We start from the raw sequence: 26,964 nt of genomic DNA on the forward strand, positions 1-26,964 counted from the left end.
AATGTTTTGCAACCATCCTTATTAGCCTGTCAAACTCGGTCTAAACATTTAACTGGTGCCCAATTCATGACTGTAGTTAATTATGCGTATGTTTTTTTTTTCACTACAGGGCACCCACTTCCAGGTGGTGTTTGCAGCGGCTCAGATGATTGGCTGGTACGACCCCAAGGTGACACGAGTGGAGCATGCTGGCTTTGGAGTGGTGCTGGGAGAGGATAAGTGAGTGTCTACAAATTACTGAATTTTTTTTCAGGGTCGTATTCATTAGCGCACAAAAACAAACAAAAGTTTACAGAAAACTAAAATGAGTGCTTCTTATTGGACAAGTCAAATGAGCCCTTCTTGTTTTAGTACGTTTTCTTCCATTTGGTGTCTAATGAACACGCTCCAGATTCACATACGCCAACAATCACGTAATGGCAACAGACATATGCCTAATTAAACATTCATAGCGCTGTATACTGTATTGGGCCATTCAAGAGACCACCGACCCACCTGCTGCGTGAGCCTATCAGCATATTGAATTAGCACTCTTAGGTTTTATTTGTCCATTCATTTGCTGTATTGGCCCATTGGTCACACATCATCTAGTTGTGTGTATGACTACTAGGAGTCTAATTACCGAGCAGACAATATCACCCAGTGCATTAATAAAGCATCAAACACAGTCAGAATGGGTTGTGTTGGTCGTAAGAGGCTGGAGGGGTGGTGAGAGGAGCAAGCTAAGTGGTGGTTTGTGGTTAGAGCCTGGTACTCCACTGTTGGGCTGAGAGGAAGCTGAAGCCCTGTTCAAACACTGTTCACTCAGTCAAATACTAGAAAGTGGAATAGCACACATCGTTTCTCATAATAATTAATTGAACATGATTTTACTCATTGAACATGATTGGATAGAGCGATGTAAGACCACCACTTTTTTCACAGATCCAGTTATGTTGGATTAATGGTGAAGGAATGGAAGAGTTCCTGAAGTGTTGAGTGAGTATTGTCCTTCCGTCTGTCTCTTCAGGAAGAAGTTTAAGACTCGGTCTGGGGACACGGTGAGRCTGATGGACCTGCTGGACGAAGGCCTGAAGAGGTCCATGGACAAACTCAAGGAGAAAGACAGAGACAAGGTGAGATAGATGCTGCCTGCGTTTCCATCAATACTGTGTAGCCATTTGTTTCATCCTAGTACCCTCCTGATTCTACTAGTCAACTCTTCTTCAAGGCCTTAATAATCAAAATAAATCCTGCAGGACACACACACATTGTGAGTAGAGTGTAAACACATCATTACTACAGCCTGAATAGTTATCTCTACAGCCTGAACGATGTCTCTATCTAGTCTTTATGTTCCAAAGGCAGAAACGCATGCTGCTTCCACCTGGCATAGCTGTCTGCCTACGTGCCAACTGCAGCCGCCTCTTCTTTTCTTTCAGTCTATGACGCAAGAGGAGGTCTTCTGAATCAGGGTTTCGCTAAGCCTATAATTGTCAAGGATATCGAAAGTTACACATGCTGCATTAAATTATGCAGAAAAGTAAGTAGGCGTATAATCATCCTGCTCCCTGGGGCGTAATCAATTTAGCAAATGCTGGCGGATGGAGCCAATTCAGATCTATTCTGAGATCTTTGTTTTGTTAGTGCAGTAAGCRTACCCCCGCCCATGCCCTATGTAGTTGGCATCAGTGGCACCACGGGGCAGGCCACCTTCTCGTCCCAACCTAATTTAAATACACCTGCCCGCACTGCTCAAAACACACTAATGCACATAAACCCTATACACACACTTACTAAAGAACACAATCCACACACATCCCCACTCTCTCTAGGTGTGAGCCTGTCCATTCCTAAGAGGGTATTGGACTCGACGTGGATGTTGGAAGAATTAGACTGTGTCCAGTGGGGAATGTGGGGTTTAAGGCATGAATGACAGGTCAGACTCATAGCAGTACAGTACTTCAACCTGTCCCAGATGCATTGTGACACACAGAAACAAGTTGTGATCTGTGTCAGATGCCCAGTGGATTGAACACATGCCTGATTGCCTGGAACTCTGATCATGTCTAACTCAGGTGCTGAGCACAGAGGAGCTGACCAAGGCCCAGCACTCGGTGGCGTTCGGCTGYATCAAGTACGCCGACCTGTCCCACAACCGCATCAACGACTACGTGTTCTCCTTCGACAAGATGCTGGATGACCGGGGCAACACGGCCGCCTACCTGCTCTACGCCTTCACCCGCATCAGGTGATCCTTCGCTGGGCCGTTGGGAGCGACAACCAGCCCCTCCCTTTGTTCTCTCTCCCCTCCCCTGAATGTACTATGGGCTCAGTGGCATTGCGCCCAGTCTGTCTCCATTGATCTGCACACAGAGAAGGAGGGGAAAGAGGCGTTTCGCCCAGGATGGTCGATGGAAACACACTGAGTCAATAAAGCACTCACAGGTGGCGGCAGACCCACACTTGGGGGGGACTGGGGTTATACACATACACACTAGGGGAGTACTTGTTCACCGAACTCATGGTTCGGTACGTATTGTGGTTTTGGAGTCACGGTTCGGTTTCGGTACAGTGGGAAAATTAAATGCCAACAGTTACTGTAGTTAATTAAGTTAAAAAAAATATAGACCCGTTCTGAAAGGACCCGAGCACAACAAGACCCGTTTCGTATTGACCTGGTTCGATTCAGACCCGGTCTGATCTGATCCCAGTAAGGGAAGCAGTAGAAAAGTCAATTTGTAAGTTACTTTATTAACCAGAGCTGATAAAGCGCGAGGGAGGGAGCGGTGCCGCTCTAGCAGGCAGAGGGGCCTTGCGGTGTGTGTACTGTGAGCGAGTGACACGGGCAAGGAGGGCTGGAGAGACGGCAACCAACCAAGCCGATTCGCACTAGTAGACTAATTTCTAGCTTGTCATAGCGAGATTATTTATCATCCATTATGATTACGACTGCAGCAAACCTAGAGAAGCTAGTTAACTAAACTAGCTAGGCTATTTGAGGGTACATGCGGTTTCTCCCTGCCCTACAGTTACAAATAACAACAACACCACCTCCATTCAGATTATTAACTGGCAGCCTACCTGTTGGCTCTTGGTCTTTGTAGCATGTCATATTTAACCTTTAATTACATCATTTTAATTCCATCTTCAGTTGATTATTTTACCTCCTAGTTTAATCAAATGGCTACCCGGACTATTTGCATTGTGTGCCCCCCCCAACCCCTCTTGCGCTGCTGCTAGTCTCTGTTTATCATATATGCATAGTCACTTTAACTATACATTCATGTACATACTAATTCAATTGGCCTAACCAACCAGTGCACCTGCACATTGGCTAACCGGGCTATCTGCATTGTGTCCCGCCACCCATCATCCGCCAACCCCTCTTTTACGCTACTGCTGCTCTCTGTTTATCATATATGCATAGTCACTTTAACCAGATATACATGTACATACTACCTCAATCAGCTTGACTAACCGGTGTCTGTATGTAGCCTCTTTTTTTACTGTCTTTTTACTGTTTTTATTTCTTACCTTTTGTTCACCTAATACCTCTCTTGCACTGTTGGTTAGAGCCTGTAAGTAAGCATTTCACTGTCAGGTCTACACCTGTTGTAGTCGGTGCACGTGACAAAAAACTTTGATTTGATTTGCCACACATGGCAGTTCTATGACTGTAGTGCTGCTCTGATGATTTGCGATTGACCGACAACAACAAGCTACAGACATGCAGCATCATCCTTTTTTCTCTCTCAGAATCAGCTGCGAAGGGCTGCTTGAATTCAGAGCAGAGACTAAGTTGTTGTCTTTGCGTTTCCATCTTGCTCCGGTGGTAGGAATACTGGCGTAAATATGCCAACATGATTGAGGTGTTGGCAGCTGCATATGCTATTCTCGTTGAGCAGTGGCGAAATACTGTTAACGTTTTGTCCACAACTCTGTCAATCACCGTTGTAATCTACTGGGAAGCCAAAATGTTCCTGAACTGGAGATCTAAACGAGGATGGAAGATCCCCCAATCCTGGTTTATCCACCCCACCACTCCCCATTTTACAGAACTACACAGAACAAAAATATGAACGCAGCATGTAAAGTGTTGGTCCCATATTTCATGAGCTGACATAAAATATTCCAGACAGTTTCCATCTGCACAAAAAGCTTATTTCTCTAACATAGTGTGCATTTCTCCTTTGACAAGATAATCCATCCACCTGACAGGTGTGGCATATCAATAAGCTAATTAAACAGCATGATCATTACACAGGTGCACCTTATGCTGGTGACCATAAAAGGCCACTCTAAAATGTGCAATTTTGTCTCATAACAGTGCCACAGATGTTTGACGTTTTGAGGGAGCATGCAATTGGCATGCTGACTGCAGGAATGTACACCAGAGCTGTTGCCAGAGAATTGAATGATCATTTCTCTACCATAAGTCGCCTCCAACGTCGTTTTAGAGAATTTGGCAGGACGTCCAATTGCCCTCACAACCGCAGACCACGTGTATTGCGTCGTATGGGCGAGCGGTTTGCGGATGTCAACATTGTGAACAGCGTGCTCCATGGTGACGGTGGGGTTATGGTATGGGCAGACATAAGCTACCGACAACAAACTCAATTGCATTTTATCGATGGCAATTTGAATTCACAAAAATACCGTGACGAGATACTGAGGCCCATTGTTTTTTTTTGTTTAAAAAAAAAGTTATCTGTGACCAATAATCATATCTGTATTCCCAGTCATCTGAAAATCATAGTTTAGGGCCTAAATACACTTATTTCAATTAACTGATTTCCTCATATTAACTGTAACTCAGTAAAATCTATGAAATTGTTGCATTTATATTTTTGTTCAGTATAGTTCCCCGCTGCGCCTCACAAAAGGATAGTTTGAAATGTGCCAGTTAAGATATACATTTTTATTACAACGTGCGCATGGGCTGTAGTTGTTTTTATCAGAATAGCATACAATGTTTTTTCAGATCGGTAAGTAAGCATTTCACTTAGTCCACATGAAGCATGTGAGAAATAGAAGTTGATTTGATTTACTCAAGGCGATGGCATACAACACACCGTAGGCTTAAGCCTATAGGCCTAGTGTATATTTTTTATGTATTCATTCAGGTTCACAGAGAGGACCGAACTGAGGTTCCTGGACCGAAAGGTTCGGTACGTGTACTGTTGTTACACCCCTAGTGATTTTTTTAATTTATGTATTTATTATTTTGCTTGATTGAGCATTGTTTGAAACCCCAGGATGCTGCTCATCTTGTAAATCTGTGGTTGTAGATGGCTAGTTAGATAGCACAAAGGCATTGTTCTGGGATCATTTGATTACACAGATATAGTCTCTTTTGATAGCCATTGATGCTCCAACCAACTGAGCTGTCTGGACCAGCAGCATCACCTATTATCTTGTCCATTGTGGTTCCACCTAACAAGTGTTGTTATTATCATGTATTTATATGATAACTGCATAGGCAGGCTATCACAATATACAGTATGCACACCTTATAAAATGAAGAGGGAAAAAAACGTTGTCTGACATTAATATCCTACTCAACTTAATATCCCTTCCCCTCCTGTATCTATATCTGAAGGTCCATAGCCCGGCTGGCTAACATCGACGAGGTGGCGCTCCGTAAAGCAGCAGAGACCACGGATGTGCTCCTGCAGCACGACAAGGAGTGGAAGCTGGGCAAGTGTCTCATGCGCTTCCCTGAGATCCTGCAGAAGATCCTGGATGACCTCCTGCTCCACACGCTGTGTGACTACCTGTACGAGCTGGCCACCACCTTCACAGAATTCTACGACAGCTGCTACTGCATCGAGAAGGACCGCCAGACCGGTAGGGAAGAGACCCTGGGGTGGTAGAGAATGAAAGTTGTCCATCTTTCTATCAGTCTATTTGTCTGTCTCAATTCATCTATTCATCCATCCATCCAATGATCCATACTAAATGCTGGTTCTATATCTTTGCTGGTTCTAAATCTGAGATATTTCTTGGCTTTGCCAGTTGGTAATTGCTTTCATGCACTGCCCCAGACTTCTGCTATTCTCATATAATCCTAAATAGCCCACCGAGAGGGACAATCACAAACACCAGTCAGAGGGGTGGCGTCAGAGAGCAAGCATCGTTGTTAACCGATCCACTAGCATCTGTTAGCATTTACCCTACTGTGGGCCACATCGCTAATGCTAAGTCCTATTACCCAGGGTTTAGTAGATAAAAGTGTATTAGTTTAACATGCTGCTCTCAAGTTAGCGCCCAGGCTAGCCCTCCTCGCCACCAAACTGTGTGAATTCTAGGCCACATTAGCCAAAGCATCACATTAAGTGCTTAAAGTGTATTATAGAACTATACAATTCCGAATTGATCTATGATTTCCCATAACTGTTCTAAATGATCCCAGACAGCCGCTGTAATTACTATTTACAGTAGTATTTTACCCTTTACCTCGTACCCATATCCCGGTTGAAAATGGCAGATTTGAGCACTGCATGCAACAAGTTGCCGCCCCCATCCTCCCGCTAATTGGGCAACTTTAGCATATTGTTTGTCTGAGTGAGGGGAAATGCTGTACATTAAGAGGACTCCAAATGTGCACTTCACATCTCCATATCATAAAACTCATGTCATATACAGTGTCAGTGTTCATGATCACTATGTTTGATGTACAGTTACAAGATGACATGGTGTCATACCTTGGGTTGTTCTGAACAAAATGAGCCTATGTTTGTCAATTCTGAAGAAAATTCACAGCGGAAACACGCACCTGAATGCACTCATGACTAGGGTTGCAAAGGAAGGGTATATTATTGGAAACTTTCAAAGTTGACCAGTAATCTTCCAGAAATGATGTATCTTTCAAGGATTTAGTGGCCTTTTGGGGCACTTCAGATTACCACAGGTGTCTGTTATTATCACATGTAAAATAATCAAATAAAATGATTTTAATATAGAATGACATAGCTTTAAACCTGATCCTAAATATAAACATACAACTTAGTGAATACCATTGGTGTTTATTTTGAGGGTTTCAGCATGACAATTCCATATACATTTGTATACTTATTTTACTATGTCAATATGTAAACTATATATATATATATGTGTACCAGTCAAAAGTTTGTACACACCTACTCATTCCAGGGTTTTTCTTTATTTGTACTAGAATAATAGTGAAGACAACTATGAAATAACACATGGAGTCATGTAGTAACTTTTTTTTTTTTTTACAAATCAAAATATATTTGAAATTCTTCAAGGTAGCCACCCTTTGCCTTGATGACAGCTTTGCACACGCTTGGCATTCTCTCAACCAGCTTCATGAGGTAGTCACCTGGAAGGCATTTCAATTAACAGGTGTGCCTTGTTAAAATTGAATTTGTGGAATTTCTTTTTTTCTTAACTCAGCCAATGAGTTGTGTTTTGATTTCCCTTACTCCCAGTGAAGGGAAATCATCACGCTACAGCATAAAATGACATTCTGGATGATGCTGTGCTTCCAACTTTGTGGCAACAGTTTGGGGAAAGCCCTTTCCTGTTTCAAATGACAATGCCCCCGTGCCCAAAAACTAGGTCCGTACAGAAAAGGATTGTCTCAGTATATATTACTTTAACTGACATTTGTTATTCGCACCCGATATCTCATTTGGCCCAAGGGGGGGGTGCTGCATCATTCGTGGGGGACGACATGTTTACTGTTGCCTTGTTTGTTAGTGTAAATTAATGTGGAAATGGTATTGTTTGTCAATTACAATGACGTCCATGTCCTTAATGTCCCGTCTGTGTAATTTGCCCTCCCCCTCATTACCATCTTAATTAGGGATTTAGCAGCAATGCTGATGAAACCATATTCTATTTGTTGGCTTTCATTATTATTATACCGGGTTCTTCCCCCAAGGAAAATAACATGCAAATTCCCATGATATGGTAAGGCCTAGGACGGCCCAACTTGGCGTGATGGTAAAAGCCCATGGGCTACACCCTCTCATGCATTGCCATGCCAATGGTGGCGCTATAAGAAGTGATTGAAAATGCCAACTTTGAAAGCTCACGCCCTTCACCCCATTTGAACTAGATTCCTGAAATGTAGTGTGTAGATCTTTCTGCTCACAAGGAACACATTTACCTTAAGGACCCATAAAGTCCGTCATGATGGATTTTCTGCCATTTGGAATTTTGTGAAAAATGCTTAAAACGCTGCTACTCTAGCACAAATGACCGATCTGCACGAAACTTGATATCTGGCATCTATGGACCAAGGTGTCTCAAAGTACTTTTTTCCAGGCTAGTATGTCAAATAACATGGCCTCTACTGACCAATAAACATTCAAATGTGCGTGGTTTCGCACATAAATGCCTATAAATCAGTCATGGATATTTGTAGTGTAATTAAACTTGGTACATGTGGGAAACACTGTCAAGATTCAGCATAACTGGGGCCTCGCGAGTGGCGCAGTGGTCTATTGTTCCTCATGGAAACCCATGAGGCACAATTGGCCCAGCGTTGTCCGGGTCAGTGGAGGGTTTGGCCTGCCGGGATGTCTTTGTCCCACAAATTGGTGCGGCTGGCTTCCGGGTTAAGCGAGCAGTGTGTCAAGAAGCAGTGCGGCATGGCAGGGTTTTGTTTTGGAGGATGCATGGCTCTCGACCTTCACCTCTCCCGAGTCCGTACGGGAGTTGCAGCAATGGGACAACACTGTAAACACCAATTGGATATCACGAAATAGGGGTAAAAAAACAACAACAAACAAGCACCTTTTATATTGACCACACGGTGGCACTATAATGGGCACATTTTGATATCTCTTGATCTGTTTGACAGTGATGAAATTCGGAAATTCATGCTCAAGGTTATGAGTCTAGCTAACCTGTAAAGTATGGTTCAGTTTGGCCACATTGTGGAATTGTTGTACAGGAAAAACCATTCATGCAAGCTCATTGTCTCATAGCGGCCATATTATTTCAGTTGGTATCTTGGAAAATAGTGTGTTTTTGAAGATGTGCATCCATAGATGCTATATTCCAAATATGTTGCCGATCAGTCCAGCGGTTCTGGAGAAGAAGACGTTTAAAGAAGTCAACATTGAAACTGGTCCAAAATACATCAAAAGCGTATTCTATTGCATGATCAGTTTGATTTTGAGTTCTGATTTGGTAAGTGTGGTAAACAGTAAAGAAGTAGGTCATCCCAGGGCAATGTGTTCAATTTGTCCTGGCACAATGGGCACACAGCTGAACTCCATCAACACTGCTTGCAGCTTTAATTTCTATTGGATCTTCTCATCGTGTAGCAATATGCCCCATGGATCGTTGAGTTGTGAATATTGCATCACATCTATTTAGTGACTGTTCTGTTATTAAGCAATGTTATGTGATTTTAGTGGAATTTGATTGGATGAAATGACCTAAGATCTATGTGTTTACCCATCTCTCTCACTCAACAGGTGAGGTGGTGAAAGTGAACATGTGGAGGATGCTCCTGTGCGACGCCACTGCCGCCATCATGGCTAAAGGCTTCGACATCCTGGGCATCAACCCGGTTTCCAGGATGTGACTTCAGTGACATCACCATGCCCTCCTCCCAACTCCTCAGACTACAAGGGGTGGGGACTCTTCAACCCATTAATGTCACCTGGGATTTCACTGTATACTAAATAAAATAAACTGCTTGTAAAACGTTTTTAAAAAATGCACTGGCAACATGCTCATCTTTCTCCATATAAATGTCAGAATACCTACCAAGAGATTGAGGAATGGCTGGAGAGGCTGCCAAAACAGCAATACTGACCTGGGCTACAGCTCAATCATTGTACATGGGGTCCAAGATGGCTGTGTTACATTTTATCTTGGTTTATTGTAGTAAATCAATAAACACTATTTCAGATGAAATACAAGAGAAACATCCAGCACACTGTAGATCGCGAAGGGGCATGTCCAAAAAAAGATGCTTAAGTAGCTAAACATATCCATTCGTTCTTGAAGCGTGTCGCTTAAATAGAGCACATTATTTTGACTTTGAGTATCATTTTTGGGACGTTTGCCTTTTGAAGTCGACAGTGAGAAGGTTTTCTGTCGTCTTTGTCCAGCTATCCCATCTGTCATCCAAGTCTATATATTTGAAACCCAGGCACCTGTGTTATTGGTCACTTGAGGACAGAGAGCCAAGTGAAGACTCTTGCTTGTCCTGAAAARGATTGCGAATCAATGGTGTTTGAATTATATTTTTCATACTTTTCAATCCACTTTCATGTCAATACTCAATGCTATATATTTTTGTTAGACTCCATAATTTTCATACAGTGGAGATTTAAATGCCTGATTCACACTACATGGCTGACCCAAACCATACTGTGCTGGCTCTATTTTATTTTCAAATTGTCCTTTTCAGCATGGTTCCAACAACAATGGTGTATCCATAACCAGGCCAGCCCAGTACAGCTTGGCTAGGCTCAGTTTTCCCTATAGTGTTTATCTGGCAACAGAGAGACTTGGGGACAACCTTTGTTCTCCCCGGTGACAGTGGTAGTAGCTCCTCACCCTGGTTATTTCCATACATGCCAAGGTTAAATGAACACCAGTGATGTGAATGCCTTGTCCCATCCTGATAATCAGCTGTGTGATTAATGGAATTGATTAGCCCAGCTAAGTGGACCATTGCATATTATTTACTCATTTCACAGGTAGCCGTAAACCCACAGGTATCGATTACACCAGACTGAAGTTCTAAATTTCACATGATAACAAGGGGAAGGAGAAATAGCAAGAAGACTTAATTGGTTTGTCTTTCGATGCCAAATAGCCCATGCTGTTATGGTTGGAGCTACATTGTTGGCTAAAATACCATATTTTCTGTGCAGGTTCGATTAACAAGGTGCATCTAAGACTTCGCACAGCTTGTGCCTTAACTGGCTTTACATAGTTGGTACTTTCAGATCCATTGGAGCATAAGGTGTCCATGGCTTTCCACTTCACTCATTACTGTGTGAGGACTTTTGCCCCATGCCAGGGTTTCATTGAGTTTGACACAGCATGTGGTTGCATACTTATTAGACTTGTGGCCTTCAACTATTCTCATTAGCCTCTCAAATGAAGTTGGACTAGCCTGAATAACCCCAAAACCAACTGTTTTCTCTGTCGTCTCTTTCAACTAAGTGTTCTGTGTTAGCAGGCGCACTAAATTAGAGAACCAACTCTTTATAGATGATAAATTATAGATCTCACACTCTGAGGCAGCCCTCAAGACTTTAATTGTAAGGCTGTGTATGCCCATGGGAAAGTTATGCACTGTTGTAGATGAACTTATGCTGTAAAGGATGCCGCGAGGTGAGCAATATAATATTGTTCCAACTCGAGTTGAGCTCATAAACTGCCAAGAGGAAGTCTCTGTGTATGATCCATCACCAGAACGTATTAAATATCCATACACTTTATTTGTATTCATCTTTTATCATTTCACTGCATGACTTTATAGCCGCTCCTCAGTGATTCCCAGTGCCTTTATTAAAAATGTATGTCTTCCACAAAATGGGTACTTTGGTGTGCAGGTCCCCGGTTGAAGGACAATATGCTAAAGGAGTTTTGACAGAGGCTTCAGGAGGAAAATGGTTTGCCACGTTGTTTTGGCACCAAGCTTCAATAGCACGTGCATTAACAATAGGAATATAGATCCCTCAGCAGTAGTCTATGGTTTCATCTTATTCTGCCCCTCTGGGTCAGCCAGCCAGGTGACTTCACTGCACAAAATTAATGTGTTTTTCCTCAAGTGTCTACTTCAATTTCCATGGACTGTAGTAACATCCCGGTCTTTCGTGCTATACTACTAGGTTACCAAGTGTTAGGTGGTGAGAGGTTATGCGTCAAGGATCTGTTGTAATATTTCTGGCCTGATTCCATCATGACCTCTTTTGACCTTTTGAGTTAGAGTCATCAAGTTGTCAAGACACTTACTGATTGCGCAACCTTATGGAATGGATTTACCCGAACCCAATCTGAAATCTTCGCCACAGTCACTAGCGCTGTTATATGCTATACGTTGCTGTTATTAAAGAATGTTATAGGAATTCCAACCGTCATCTTTTATATCCAGCCTGATTGCCTAACCATGTGAGGTATTTTTACTTCCCAGTCTCATGCAGTTATTCAGCATATTCCTGATCTTAGGGGAATGCCTCAGTACTAAGTGTTTTAAAGGGGATTGAATTGTCATCTTGGAGATGACTCGATACGATATGCAAATGAAAATTATGCAAATATGACACGAGTGGGCAGTTTGACAGCATACATAATTTCCTAAGTGTATTGTAACAGGGAGAGAATGTTTGTCTTTGGAAATGTACATCATAAGCCCAGACCTGTAAATCTTCTCTGATGGAAGCAGTGTGACACATCTTCCTCTGGATGTTCGCTATTTCAGGGTCTTCAGAGGGAACAATCAGTGTGACTGGCTGGGATTCAAGCAGGCCATCAACACGACACACACAAAAGCGAGAAGGCTATAGAGAAATCAACATTTTAATCAGTTGTCATTATTGATGTATCATTTCAATTCAGCACACTTATTACAAAAAAGGTACGCTGCAGTTTTTTTCATCTTAAAAAACAATATTTAAATAAATCTCTTACTATTGCTAAATACATATTTTGTTTAATTTTAAGAAATATAAGCCATTTAATAAGATAAAGCACACATTTATGAATATGTACATGTATAAACATACTGTGTCATACATTTGTAAGTTTACAACATTAGACACACTTTAAAACCAGAGCAACACTGAAGTGTCAAGTCAAATACACACATACAAGTAAAATTAAGTAATGATATTTTTTTGACAGTAAAATAATTTACAGAGTACAGTTATGAGTACCGCAACCTGCCTCGCTGGATATCTGTCACAATGGCACATGTACAAGAGAATCTCCTCAGTTCTCAACTGCAAGACAAGGCTTTCCTAAATCCTTGACTTTGCCCTGCTTGAAAGTGTGACCAACCGAGGGTTTTATCGCCAAAAAGGTATATTTTCTACTGAACTGTCACACAAGGCCCTGTTCCAACTCTCTGCCGGAGGCCCCCCTGCCATGCATTAGGCCTGAAACAGTCACTTAAATGGGATGAGACATTTCATTACGGTGACAGGCTCCCGAGTCACTCTTGATAACGCAAAGCTCTGCCGCCTCCGCCTGAACACTTCATCAGACGACCCCTGCTGTGAGTCCGCTTCTGGAATTCACATCAGGTCTCGGGTTTAAGACAACTTCTCAGCTCCCCCTCCTCTCTTGCCTTCTACTCCCTCTTTCATTTCCTCTGCTACAGCTGTATGCCTGGAGGCTTCTGTCTCTGTCTATCTGTTTGTGTTGTTCTCCTCTCTCCTCTTTCGGCTCGACAAGGCCTGGGCTCTGCCTCGGGACTATGACTCAGATCTTGGTCTGTCTATGGTCAGGTCTGAAGGAGTCCCTGATAGCCAGCAGGTTGGAAGCCAGTAGGTGTCCACTCACTCTGTTGTGCCACTCCTKGGACCGGCCCCTGGAAACCACACAGGAAAAGGAAGTTAGTACACAGGAAGCATCACCAGGGTTCAGATGAGACAGTCAGAGAAACACAAGGGCCGCATTTCAGGCAGACTACACTGCAGTTGCCTGCCAGACCTAACCATTGCCAGCAGCATACCACCCTGCATACCACTGCTGGCTTGCTTCTGAAGCTAAGCAGGGTTGGTCCTGGTCAGTCCCTGGATGGGAGACCAGGTGCTGCTGGAAGTGGTGTTGGAGGGCCAGTAGGAGGCACTCTTTCCTCTGGTCTAAACAAAGATCCCAATGCCCCAGGGCAGTGATTGGGGACACTGCTCTGTGTAGGGTGCCGTCTTTCGGATGGGACGTTAAACGGGTGTCCTGACTCTCTGAGGTCATTAAAGGCCGTGTGGCTCAGTTGGTAGAGCATGGCACTTGCAACGCCAGGGTTGTGGGTTCATTCCCCACGGGGGGACCAGGATGAATATGTATGAACTTTCCAATTTGTAAGTCGCTCTGGATAAGAGCGTCAGCTAAATGACTTAAATGTAAAAATTAAAGATCCCATGGCACTTATCGTAAGAGTAGGGGTGTTAACCCCGGTGTCCTGGCTAAATTCCCAATCTGGCCCTCAACCATCATGGTCACCTAATAATCCCCAGTTTACAATTGGCTCATTCATCCCCCTCCTCTCCCCTGTAACTATTCCCCAGGTCGTTGCTGCAAATGAGAACGTGTTCTCAGTCAACTTACCTGGTAAAATAACGGTAAAATAAAATAAAAAAATATCAGTCAGTCGGCAGGTTTCCATCGACCCACGTTTATTCTACAAAAGCGTGCATGAGACACACTGACAGACCCTTTCAATTTCCTCTATATCCTCTGATTGGATCAGTTTCATTGGCCTTCGCTATTAAGCTTAGCAGACTGAAGACCAGTTCATTTATTATCGATAATAGGAAAACATTTCACTGCACTTATCGGGTGTATGTGACAATTAAAAAAATGGTCTAATGCCACTGGCACCACAAATAAGGCCAATACATTTTAGGCCTGCCAAGCTCTTTTCTATGAGTATTTAAAGAGAGTAGAACAAGGCAGAGATGTTCTCCATTGTTGCTCAGTTCTGATGTAATGAAGTGAAAAAAACCTGCAGAGATAATCGTGTGAATCTGTCTTGTTGGCAAACCGTCTCGTTCAAATCTCACTATGCTGCCTTACTGAAACTCCTAGTGTGATGAAAGTGTGGCTAAGTGAGTAGTCAACTACTTCCACTGATGCTGGTCTATTGGAGCAGTACAATATATTTCAGTATAAGACACACACTCCCTCTACTTTCCCCTCATTTTCTTTCACAGTCTCTCTTTTGACTTCCCTCTGTCATTCTCTATCTTTTCATTTAATCTCTCTCTCTCTCTGTCTCTGTGTGCTTCTAGAGACCTGTTTTCCATTGCCTGGCTTGGTTCATTAAATCAGCTGAAACAAATGGAAACAGCGGGGGTCTACAGAATAACCCAGCAGAAACACGCAGGGAATAAATTGATCATGTAAGAAGAGAGAACTTTGAAGAGAGCTAAATCAAGTGTACACGAGGGGTCCCTTCTTTCTGTTCATTTCTTTATTTTCTCTATTTGAGTGTCTCTTTTGAAAAGCTGTGATTGCACTTGAGATACTGCAGAGAATACCTCATTACTGAAGGTAAAGAATAAGCTAGTCTCTGGATATCTTTTTAAAGGCTCTGCATTTTCTAAAATCTTTCATATTCTCTCACATCCTCCCTCTCACTTCCTCCTCCCCTCTTACCCTCCCTTCCTCCCTCCCTCCCTTCCTCAGTCTTTCCTACCTTGTATCTGTACGACAGAGGTGTGTAAGTCGGGACCTCTTGGCCCCCAGGGGTTCTACCAGGTAGAGACAAGAGAGGACCTGGGCTCTCACCCCCTCCATGGGTGCCTCACGGTGCTCTGTAGACACAGCCGACACATAAGCAGGGCCAGCCGACAGGTCTGACTGCCAGGTCCTGCATAGGGAAATGATAGGAGATTAAAACAGACTTCAGACTCAAGCGGAGTGAGAAATAGACCCTCAGATATTCAGCTACCATTTGACTGGGTGTTTGAGTAAACAGTCAACAATTCTTTGACCCCAACACTTTAATGTAACTAAACTAAACTAGCTTTTTCATTTTTCATTCACTGTAATGCCAAAATGTAGCACTAGTACAACAACAACAGGCACCATGTCAAAACAACTTTAGCCAGAGTGTTCAAGTCCAAGCTAAACTCTGTTTGTCCCTGACTCCTCTGTCCCTTATACTCTTAAGCAGCAGAGTCAGCAGCCTGCCTAAAGACCAATGCAGCGTCGCCCTGGTAACACCTCATTACCTCAGCAGCAGGTGCTCCTGTGGCGGCCGGGATCCCAGGCCTTGCAGGAGGTAGCGGTAGACCTCGGTGTCCTTGGTCAGGGTCTGGACTACTGCAGACTGTTTGAGGGTCTTCTCCCAGTGCCCATGCTCCCTCAGGACCCGCTGGAGGGCCTCTTTCTGGGGAGCATCTACCTCAACAGAGCCCTTCCACAACCGCAGGGGCCAGCCATCATCGACCTGGTATGGGATGGGGGGGGGGGGGGGTGAGACCCAGTGTGAGAACATGATTTTGACCTTTGATAACCCCTCTTACTCGACACACATCTCAGCTCAAGCTCTGTGTGCTTAATGTGTCTGACTCACTGGAGAATGTTTTTATGTTGACTCATACATAATTAACCTTTCATTAGTCTGGGCTGTTCTTTATAGGTGTTGTTTTGGTAGTGGCTTGCTGTCAAAAACGTTTATTGGTCACTGTATTCATTCATTTTATTTTATTCATGAATTAATTCATTCATTCCATCAGATTCCACCACACACCTTCTTAAAAACCAGGTCCACATTGTCTGGTCCAGAGCAGGACTCCCAGCCTCTACTCTTCTCCCTGGCCTCTCTCAACAGGTGCTGGGTGGTCTGGACCAGTCTGGCCCTCTCATCCTGCTCCTCCTCCCCACCCTGAGAGGGCGAACTCCGACCCCCATCCATCCAGACAGTCTCCTCACTGGGGTTGCTCACACTCTGGCCCGGCCAGAACTCTGGAAGCTGGAAGGATCAGAGAAAGAGAGAGGAAGAGTTAGCTTGACGTTTTCACAAATAGGGCTACATATGACTTCATCTCGACAACCAGAACCAAATATTGCGTGTTAACGTCTGTCACAAGAAACTACATATGACTTCTTGACCATTTGATATACTATTGCATTAAGCGAGGCTATGGTGATTAATAGCCTGTTGGCATTCATGTTCTCATTTTCTGATATTCTTATTCGGTATAATCAAGTCAATAAAATGAACTGACTGAACTGAATAACATAGATGAAGTGCCTCATTTAATTGCCCCTGCAGATGGGTTATGGTTATGAACAATAGGAAAAGTGCCTGTCTGCTTTTTGTAACGTACTTTACGTACTACTGCACAGAGAGAGTACACTCATGAGAGAATGGTGTGTGCTCTGCTGGGTCTTGGCAGTAACACCTACACGCTGTGCATACATGTGATGTGGATTAGTGTGGCTAGAACAGGCTGTACCCTAACTTTACTATAGTGTGTACCTTGAAGAGGCACAGGGACTCCGTCACCATGTGGGCCAGGCCTTGAGTGGCAGCCAGGTTCTCACTAAGGTCCCTTTGGTCAGGCCTACCCAGGCTGTACTTCCTTTGTCTTGACCTAGGTCAGAGAAACAGGAAATGTCATTACATCAGAGTTGAAAATGTATGGAGTAGTTTCTATTGCTACGCTAGGCTTCCATAGACTCATACTATGCAGTTTATTTGTGACCCTTACAAGCAGAAACTGAGAAAAGGGACTGCTATTCAATATAAAAAGCAACGTCAGCATCGACTTCCAAACTAATTAAAATATGTAGCAAAGCAAAACAGCAAAAGATTTACTAACGCCACTGTATCCTAGAAGCACAATGTGCCACAACACAACAGTCCATTGGAGTGGAGTTGATTTGTTCTGGTCATTGTTTCCAGTGTGAGAGTGTGACGTGTATCAAGGCAGAACTCTGTTTCCAGTGATGGGAGATACAGAGTGTGTGTTGTGTTCTGATTTCCATCAGTGCTCTGCTCTTACAGCCTGTGGGGTAATGGCTGAGCCCGCTGGCTCCCCTGGACTGCTGGCCTGGCACAAGGAAGAGGAGGAGGAGGAGGAGGGGGGTGGTCTATTGTCTCTGATCGGCTACATCAGACACAATCAGGCCTGTGCGATATGACATCACTGGGTCCACCACGTGACTTTTCGACGTGAAGTTGGAACTTCTAGACATGCTGTCAGAATACCGGGTAACAGCAGAGTGTGTGCAGCTGAGCTGTGTGTGTGTTTGTGTGTCTATCTTTGCCAACAACTACAGATAACTAGTCTTGTGAGCTGAGCGCCAGACTCAAAAGCTAAGTTCATAGACAGATGTGTTTTGAAAAATGAATCATGTGCAAATGTGTCTCCCTGTTTCTCACCTGGACCGTCTCTTTCTCTCTCTCTCCCCTCTCTTTCCCTCCACCCCTCTCTCTCCTTTTTATCTTTCTCTTGCAGTAACCAGCTGAACAGTATTAAATATATAATATCTCCTCTATCTAAGAGAAATGATGTCCAGATGGGCGATTCATGCAGGGTTACATAAGTCTCTCTCTCTCTGCCTTTAAACTAAACCCATCCGACAGCTATTCATTACCGCACAGGGAAATAGGGTTTTGGCTACATTACTACAGTTGATGTAATCTCTGGGAACTCAAAGAACCAAACTCCACACTTTAACATGAATCTGATGCTGCGTAAGAAGAAGGAAAAACAAACACAACATTTCAAACAGACAAATTAAAACCTGCAGTTGTAGCGATGAATGCAAAGCAATGTGCACCGGAGTAATCTTATGCAACAAAGTAAGAGGGAGTTCTAACTAGGAATGTGGGACCCAGACCCCCAGACCTCTGCTCGTCTAGAAGTTGCTCTTACGCACAGATCCAGGATCATCTTACACCCCAATCCTAACCTCAACCATTATGGTTGAAAACCCCAAAAGTGATCTTATATCAGCATCTAGGGGTTAACTTTGTCCAGGAGGCAGTGGACTGTACTTGGCTACATTGACCAGCACCCTCCCCCAATCTTAAGCTCAACCACTATGGTTAAAATTCTCAAACTGCATAGATCAGCATCTAGAGTAAGACCCTAGAGTCTAGGGGCAACTTGACGTCATCCTCCTCCTCAGGAGACAGAGCACCGTACCTTGCTGTGTTGTCCTCTCTCTTCAGGGTGTTGAGATGGAAGAGGGAGGGGGCCAGACACACAGCGATGTTGGTGGGGGTCATCTGGTTTTCGTCCACGCAGCCCACCACATCTCGGAGGAAGAGGAGGAGTGTCTGCAGGGCCTCACGATTCTCATCAGGCAGGAGGAAGATGGCTGCTTGGGCCGCACAGAACTGCTGCTCTTTGGGGAAGTCTGTGGAGGTGGGAGCAAGACATGTAAGTATGTGGATAGAATTGCTTTGTGATTCTCTCATTGTGCTTATACTATAAAAATGTCCAAAACTGGTTTCAATCTGCCTACTTAGCCAGCATTTTAACCTTTCTTGCATGTTTAGCCAATCCAGTCTTTACTGTACTGGCCCAAGCAGTGTTGTAAGTTCTATCCTCTTACATTGGTAGATATGCAGAAAGGACTTGCAGAGCTTGCTGGAGAACACAGGTTCTGGTAGGTCTCTGAAGTACTGCTTCACCATATCAGCCACGTCAAAAGCTGATTGGCCCTCGTAGGACACGGCCTCTGGGTCCGCCTCCACCATGTCGCGCAGGTACTGGATACGAGACTTCACCCCCGACTTTCGAAACAGACCCACCTGAGAGAACGAGAGGGTTAGGAGTGTGTGCGTGTGGTGTGGAATGGGGGTTTTAAAGCCGGGATGGCAGGTCAGACTCATGTAGGAGGCTATCCTAAGGCCTGTCGAACTAGGATAACTTCCATTCATCTTTGTAAGTAGGAGATCCCTCTAAAGCACCTCATAACCCACCCTCAACATGGAAGATAAATGAAAGCGGACCTCCCATTCCTCATGCTCATCTGTCTCTGTTCTCAGTATAGGACCCTCCACTGTGTTTAACCATGACTCCAATTTACAGTAGGTCAAGGTGTCAGGGGGGTGTAATTCAACCCAGGTGTTGTGTACGCCATAGTATCAGTGCATGACACTGATGTTAATAGGTTGGAGAGGAATAGCTGATGGCCCAGACCTGGGTGTCCTTCGCAATCTTAAAAGGACAGTTCACCCCATGAATCTAAGTGCCTTGTAAACTGTGGTCCATATTCCATGACATTATGTAGAGAGCCCACTGTAGATGACATGGAATCGGGACTGTAAACTTGACTTTAGACCATTTTCGAGGTATGAAAACATCTAACCAACTTTGATATTGGGTGAACTGTCCCTATAAAGCTGGAATCCTTAGCTGCTACATATATTTACAAATTAATGATATATTGATTCTTGAAGAATATAACTTATCAATGTCTCATGAGCTAAGTTCAACTGTCGTACTCCATCAGAACCCAAAATATAAGCTTGTTTTACACCAATGTTTGTAAACAATATAAATGTAAACACACAACATTGTTAAAACTATAATGTTGATATAATGGATGAATTTGAGAGTGGTTACATTTCCCTCAGCTTTTATCCAAAACGGCTATGTTATTGTTTGTTTCAATTAAGGACTCTGGCTTTAATAATGCATGAGCAGTAATGTATACAGTTGAAGTCGGAAGTTTACATACACTTAGGTTGGAGTCATTAAAACTCGTTTTTCAACCACTCCACAAATTTCTTATTAACAAACTATAGTTTTGGCAAGGCGGTTAGGACATCTACTTTGTGCATGACACGTAATTTTTCCAACAATTGTTTACAGACAGATTATTTCACTTATACTTCACTATATCACAATTCCAGTGGGCCAGAAGTTTACATACACTAAGTTGACTCTGCCTTTAAACAGCTTGGAAAATTCCAGAAAATTATGTCATGGCTTTAGAAGCTTCTGATAGGCGAATTGACGTCATTTGAGTCAATTGGAGGTGTACCTGTGGATGTATTTCAAGGCCTACCTTCAAACTCAGTGCCTCTTTGCTTGACATCAAGGGGAAATCAAAAGAAATCATCCAGGACCTCAGAAGAAAAATTGTAGACCTCCACAAGTCTGGTTCATCCCTGGGAGCAATTTCCATACGCCTGAAGGTACCACATTCATCTGTACAAACAATAGTACGTAAGTATAAACACCATGGGACCACGCAGCCGTCATTCCGCTCAGGAAGGAGATGCGTTCTGTCTCCTGGAGATGAACGTACTTTGGTGCGAAAAGTGCAAATCAATCCCAGAACAACAGCAATGGACCTTGTGAAGATGCTGGAGGAAACGGCTACAAAAGTATCTATATCCACAGTAAAACGAGTCCTATATCGACATAACCTGAAAGGCCGCTCAGCAAGGAAGAAGCCACTGCTCCAAAAACGCCATTAAAAAAGCCAGACTACGGTTTGCAACTGCACATTGGGACAAAGATCGTACTTTTTGGAGAAATGTTCTCTGGTCTGATGAAAGAAAAATAGAACTGTTTGGCCATAATGACTGTCGTTATCTTTGGAGGAAAAAGGGGGAGGCTTGCAAGCCGAAGAACACCATCCCAACCATGAAGCACGGGGGTGGCAGCATCATGTTGTGGGGGTGCTTTGCTGCAGGAGGGACWGGTGCACTTCACAAAATAGATGGCATCATGAGGCAGGAAAATTATGTGGATATATTGAAGCAACATCTGAAGACATCAGTCAGGAAGTTAAAGATTGGTCGCAAATGGGTCTTCCAAATGGACAATGACCCCAAGCATACCTCCAAAGTTGTGGCAAAATGGCTTAAGGACAACAAAGTCAAGGTATTGGAGTGGCCATCACAAAGCCCTGACCCCAATCCTATAGAACATTTGTGGGCAGAACTGAAAAAGCTTGTGCGAGCAAGGAGGCCTACAAACCTGACTCAGTTACATCAGCTCTGTCAGGAGGAATGGGCCAAAATTCACCCAACTTATTGTGGGAAGCTTGTGGAAGGCTACCTGAAATGTTTGACCCAAGTGAAACAATTTAAAGGCAATGCTACCAAATACTAATTGAGTGTATGTAAACTTCTGACCCACTGGGAATGTGATGAAAGAAATAAAAGCTGAAATAAATCATTCTCTCGACTATTATTCTCGCTACTATTATTCTGTAAACTCCCGACTTCAACTGTATATTGGTGGTACAGGAGGTTAGAGTCCAGTACCTGATCGAGACACTCTGTCCTCAGAAAAATGATGGCCTTGAGGATGCTGGGGGGTAGTGGTTCCCCTGTCTGCTGCACACCGTGGAGGAGGGGTACACCAAACACCCTCCTGCCCTTCAGCTCTGGGGCTTTGGTCTTCCTCGGAGGCTTGGGGAATGTCCTGAGGGGAGACACAAACAATTCAAGATGGACTTCTAGTGTTGCTTTTGAAGGTAAAAAGGTTTTTGAAATAGAAGTTATATGAAGAAAGGGCAACTTTACAGAAGTATGACTAAGTTGTTGCATTGTATTTTATTCCTTCTGGATATGTTCTACTTCAAACAACACTGCATTGTATTTTTGTACAATATGTAAGAACCCACTACACAAAAACTGGTTGAATCAACGTTGTTTCCATGTCATCTCAGAAACAAAATGATACGTAATGATGGTGAATCAATGTGGCAAACTGATTGTATTAGCAAAAAGTCATCAATGTAAGGGAATCTTTTTCATACAACTTTTAACCTAAATCCAATGTTTTGTAGATTTTGATTTGTTGAATTCGCCTTAGTTGACAACTCAACCAAATGTAAATCAAAAATAGACGTTGATCTCACATCTGTGTCCAGTGGGAGCCTACATAGGGATCTGACCAAGACTCACACATGCACTTAGCAGAGGGCTTTGTGTACGACTCTGACGGGATATTTCTTTTAAAGCCCAGCGAGTGTTTTCATAAGCCAGCAAGTGAGTGCCATGGTAACGGCCAGTGTAGCCAAGAAGATAACATGAAGACAATTTAAATCCTCCCTCTCAAAGTTCAGGCACCTTGAGATAGCTAGCTTCAGAGCCAATCAAATGTATGATGAGTCGACTGGAATTAGATTCACAAATGTTCATACAGCATGCTTCTCTTTGATAGTGCTCTCTCCCATTACGGACTGCATTTCCATTCTAGTCTTCAGCTGTTCAATTAAAACATATCTTCTGCGTCCACCTCATTTCATTAGCTTAATGGTGTTCTGCTCAGGATTTCATGTAATTGTGTGAATGAATGAGTGAGTGAGGGAGAGAGAGTTTCCTGTTTGGTCATGTGTTTGAGGAGCCCCAGCCTCTCCCTGCTAGGTAATAACCACATGTAGATATTGTTCATTAGAGACAAAGCCAAGGGGAAAGGTGTTTGGCCACAGCAAATAAGACAACAGTTATCTGGAATGAAACTTGTACAGAATACTGAAGCTCAGGATCAATGGGAAAGCGATGAGAGGCAGGAGTAGGTTATTTATTTTGTAGTTAGCTCAATGATTGTTAAAACAAATAGCCCAATTACTCTGCTCTCAAAAAGTCAATTACCCTGTCCGTTTGCCTTAAAGGGGAACTCAGCAGATGCTACATCAATTGCTACATCAAAATTAATTATATGTAGAAATTGATTCTTGAAGAATATAACTTATAAATACCTTCTTGAGCTTATTTGAACTGTCGTACCCCAACACTCCAATGTTTGTCAACAAAGTAAATGTAAACAAACACTATATAGCCTCAAAGCATGGTTATAATTTTGATATAATGAATGGCCAGTCCTTGCATCCATAGCCCTGTCTAGGAATTTGAGAGTGGTTCCATTTCTCCAGCCCCATCCCTAAGCTTTTTACCGAAACAAGGCTGGGGAGACTCTTTGTTATTGATTCTACTGCTGATTGCCGCTTTAAGCAATCACTTTTACTCCAGTTCGCTACACAAATGAATAATGTCAAACACTTTATTAATTGATCCGTGGGGGATCCAAAGTTAGGAGATCAGATTTCGAAACACGGGTGAGGAAATAGCTACAAACAATGAAAGCAAAATCTCATTCTGACAGATTAGGATGTGTTGACTTCCCATCATAGAGATAGATAGAGGACTCATCATGGATATAACCCATTTTAGTATGGACGTTGCCATTGAGGGCTTCCGCCATTTTAAAGTAGTCAACTGGGTGGGGATTCCTATGAGTTGGGAGCAATCAGCCAATGAAAAATAAGAAAATGGACCACTTTAAAATGGAGATAGCCTCAATGGCGCTGTCAGGGACGCTATAATGGGACAGATATGAAGATGTGTCCTCTATCTATCTCTATCAAATCTCATTTTATTTGTCACATGCACCGAATACAACAGGTGTAGACCTTACAGTGAAATACTTACTGTAAGGTCTACAGCTGTTGTATTCGGGTGCATGTTACATCTATGGTTCCCATGCATCATTACGTGTTTCCTGTGTAACGCTATTTGAGGTCACTGCCGTTAACCTCCAAGAGGAAAAGTTCCTAGCCACTATGTTTGAGTTAACATTCCACTATATCTTTCATTAATGTACTCTATAGGCCATAGGTCTTCACCCTGCACTGGAAACACTTCAACGAATTCTAGCAGATGTTGAGCACATGCCTGCCTCTTTCAAATCAATAACAAACTAAAAACGCAGGGAAACTTTGGGATGTGTAAGCACTTCACTTTTCCCAAATGTAAACCGATGTTTTGCCAGAAAGTAAAATTGTTTGGGATCCAAGCTCCCTTTAATGAAATAAGAGAGAGAGGCCTGGCCAATGCCAGAAAAGTTACCTAGACACACCCCTCTAAGACCCAGATGGGAGTGTACACCACAGACCTTAACCAAAAAGGAATAAAGAGAAGCTGTCTATAATTTCCCCACAAATCTAAGCTGAAGGTTATACTTTGTCATTTCTTTCAGACACTGAATTTTTTTAATATTCTTTTTCGGCAGGGGGGTTTATTGCTCTTGAAGCATTCTGTGTTTTGTCTTGTGAGAGGCACAGCAAGGTTGCAGCTTCACATAAATAATAAATGAACCTCTGAACAAGCTGCCTCTAATCTTCCTCCTCTTCCCCTCCTCCCCCTCTTCCCCACCTCTCCCTCATTGCTCTCCTCCTCATTTTTGCCATTCATCCCCTCCCTCCTTCTTTCTCCACAGCCTTCCCCATACCATTCCATCTCTCCCTCTCCCCTTCCCATTCCTTACCAGTTCCAGCCCTGCTTGCTAGATGGGGAGTACTTGTCCATGAGAGCAGTGAGTTTAAGCAGGGAGAGTTTCTGCAGAAGGTGAAGTTGAGAAACAGACTGGGCCTCGACTCCTGAGCTGCTGGGGGTAACTGATGGAAGACTCTGCTCGCTGGACCAGTGGTGCTGGCTCCGTCTGCATACATACACAATAGACAACAGAATGGCAGCCATATTAATGTGGGCTCAGAGAGGGGGTGATAGAGTAATAAAGACTTTTTAATGAGTACTCAGACCAGCTGACATTGCTCTCACCTGATACTACATGATGGGGACTGTGCCTCAGGATCATCTCCATCCGCAGACTCCTTCTCTAGGCTCTCCTCGTCCCCTTCACCCTCCCCCCCCATGTCTCCTGGCCCCAAATCCTCTGCCTCCTCGACCTCCAGGTGGATGTGATTGGAGGAGGATGAGGGGCAGGGCGAGGGTGTGGAGCGGCGGTTAGACTCCGATTCACCGTCCTCCAACAGTTTGTCTGTCCAGGTGTTGACGAGCTGCTGCAGGCCGATGATACGCTCCATCACGCTGTCCAGCGCGGAGAAGACATCATCGTTTTCACTGATCTCCCCCGTCTCCGCCTCCCCGTGATGCTCCACCTCCTGGCCAATCACCTGGCCTATCGGTACGTTGTCATAGATACTGGCCCGGTGGTCCAATGAGGCTAGGGAGATGCAGCAGGTGGAATCCTTGTCCTTGGCCGCTGCACATCCCCTGCTCCGTCTCCCGCGGTACCCGTGGAAACTCCCAGTCCTCCAGTTGATGGAGGTGTTGTCTATGGGCAACAGGAAGTTGTTGTGGGTGAGGGCTGTGGGAAATGTGCCTGGCTTGTGCCCCTGKGGGATCTGGAAGACCAGGCTCTCATGGTTATTTCTGTCGTTCTTGTAGTCCTGGTGCTCTCGGACCGGGTTTCTGTGGAGTCCCCCCTGATGCTGTTCTCGGACCCGGCAGTTGCTGCGTACTCTGGTGATGGGGCTGGGGGTGCTGACAGTACTGCTGCTCTCTGAAGGGCTGGGGCTGCTGCTGCCCGAGTGGGGGGAGGAAGGTGAGGAGGAGGCCTGGCTGCCTGGACGGTCCCTATCCCTGTGCTGCAGGGTGGAGATGTCCAGACACTGAAGCCGTCTCAGCCTGTGCTCAACATCCAGACTATCCTGGAGCATGGGGCCAGAGATGACCAGCCTGGCCCTGCTGAGGCCACTGTGGGCGGGGGAGTGGAGGTTGGACGTGCCCCTCAGACGCAGTTTTTCCATCTTCCTCAGCAGACTGGGGCCCTTCTTCCTGGGGGGCTTGTCAAGGAAGCGCTCCTCAGCGCTGCTAAAACTGGGCGTCTCACCCCCTGGGGAGGGGGGCCCACTAAATGAAGTGTCTAGGGATGGGATCCTGTTGATGGAGCAGCGAGAAGAGCTCCCGCTGGTCTCCTGGTCGTCAATGGCGGTCTTGGGGCTCTCACAGCCCTCGCTCTCTGTGCTGCTGGTGCTATGAAGGGAGTAGACCTCGTGGCGGTCGTTGGCGTCACACAGGGACATGCCCTGGCTGTCCGGTGAATGTAGGAAGCCCATTCCCTCCAGGCGACGCCAGCGCCTTGTCCGCCTCTCATAGGCCCATTTTGTGCTGATGGCACAGGGCTCCTCGTCCTCTGACCCCTCCCCCTGAGAATCACAAGCAGACAATCAAGATGCTGTATAAGAAGCCATGTAGCAACAAAAAAACAAGGCCATCTATTTCTGGACATCGTGTAACTCTTTGGAGACGTCTTTCACAAAGACAACTACATTCTGAGATAACTAGACTGAGAAAATTATTATGCAACATTATTAATTCTAGATGAGTTTTTGCCCTAATTCTTTTCGCTTTCGCCTCACTTTCTCAAACAGAGACTAATGAAGTTAGCTCCACCAACCCTCAAAACTCCTCTATCTATCCAGCCATCAATATCAGTGGAAATCAAAGCGATAAATGCTAACGAGGAGCTTTTCCTCTGGTTCCTCCGGTGGCTCTGACAGAGTTGCCATGTTGGTGTTCCATGGCGTTCA

General features: G+C 44.2%; 2 protein-coding genes across 7 annotated transcripts in view; one reads left to right on the top strand and one right to left on the bottom strand.

Moving 5' to 3' along the window:
• LOC111950311 (arginine--tRNA ligase, cytoplasmic-like) overlaps positions 1 to 11,420 on the top strand; it is a 33,433-nt gene extending 22,013 nt beyond the window's left edge. For all 5 annotated transcript variants that reach the window (XM_023967782.2, XM_023967783.2, XM_070434428.1 and 2 more), the window contains 5 exons: positions 110 to 219; positions 1,010 to 1,115; positions 2,058 to 2,230; positions 5,582 to 5,829; positions 9,435 to 11,420. In XM_023967782.2, coding sequence (XP_023823550.1) covers positions 110 to 219; positions 1,010 to 1,115; positions 2,058 to 2,230; positions 5,582 to 5,829; positions 9,435 to 9,544 — 747 coding nt within the window. In that variant the 3' untranslated portion in view covers positions 9,545 to 11,420. The remainder of the gene's footprint in view (positions 1 to 109; positions 220 to 1,009; positions 1,116 to 2,057; positions 2,231 to 5,581; positions 5,830 to 9,434) is intronic.
• Positions 11,421 to 12,500: 1,080 nt separating this feature from the next.
• LOC111950310 (rho GTPase-activating protein 7-like) overlaps positions 12,501 to 26,964 on the bottom strand; it is a 60,304-nt gene continuing 45,840 nt past the window's right edge. For both annotated transcript variants that reach the window (XM_023967778.2, XM_023967779.2), the window contains exons 5-14: positions 25,190 to 26,580; positions 24,897 to 25,070; positions 21,890 to 22,049; positions 19,219 to 19,417; positions 18,807 to 19,020; positions 17,132 to 17,246; positions 16,400 to 16,621; positions 15,879 to 16,096; positions 15,341 to 15,514; positions 12,501 to 13,513 (exon numbers count right to left, since the gene is read on the bottom strand). In XM_023967778.2, the coding sequence (XP_023823546.1) occupies positions 13,405 to 13,513; positions 15,341 to 15,514; positions 15,879 to 16,096; positions 16,400 to 16,621; positions 17,132 to 17,246; positions 18,807 to 19,020; positions 19,219 to 19,417; positions 21,890 to 22,049; positions 24,897 to 25,070; positions 25,190 to 26,580 (2,976 nt within the window). In that variant the 3' untranslated portion in view covers positions 12,501 to 13,404. The remainder of the gene's footprint in view (positions 13,514 to 15,340; positions 15,515 to 15,878; positions 16,097 to 16,399; positions 16,622 to 17,131; positions 17,247 to 18,806; positions 19,021 to 19,218; positions 19,418 to 21,889; positions 22,050 to 24,896; positions 25,071 to 25,189; positions 26,581 to 26,964) is intronic.

Source organism: Salvelinus sp. IW2-2015, linkage group LG23 (assembly GCF_002910315.2).
Source record: "Salvelinus sp. IW2-2015 linkage group LG23, ASM291031v2, whole genome shotgun sequence".
Classification (NCBI taxonomy): domain Eukaryota; kingdom Metazoa; phylum Chordata; class Actinopteri; order Salmoniformes; family Salmonidae; genus Salvelinus; species Salvelinus sp. IW2-2015.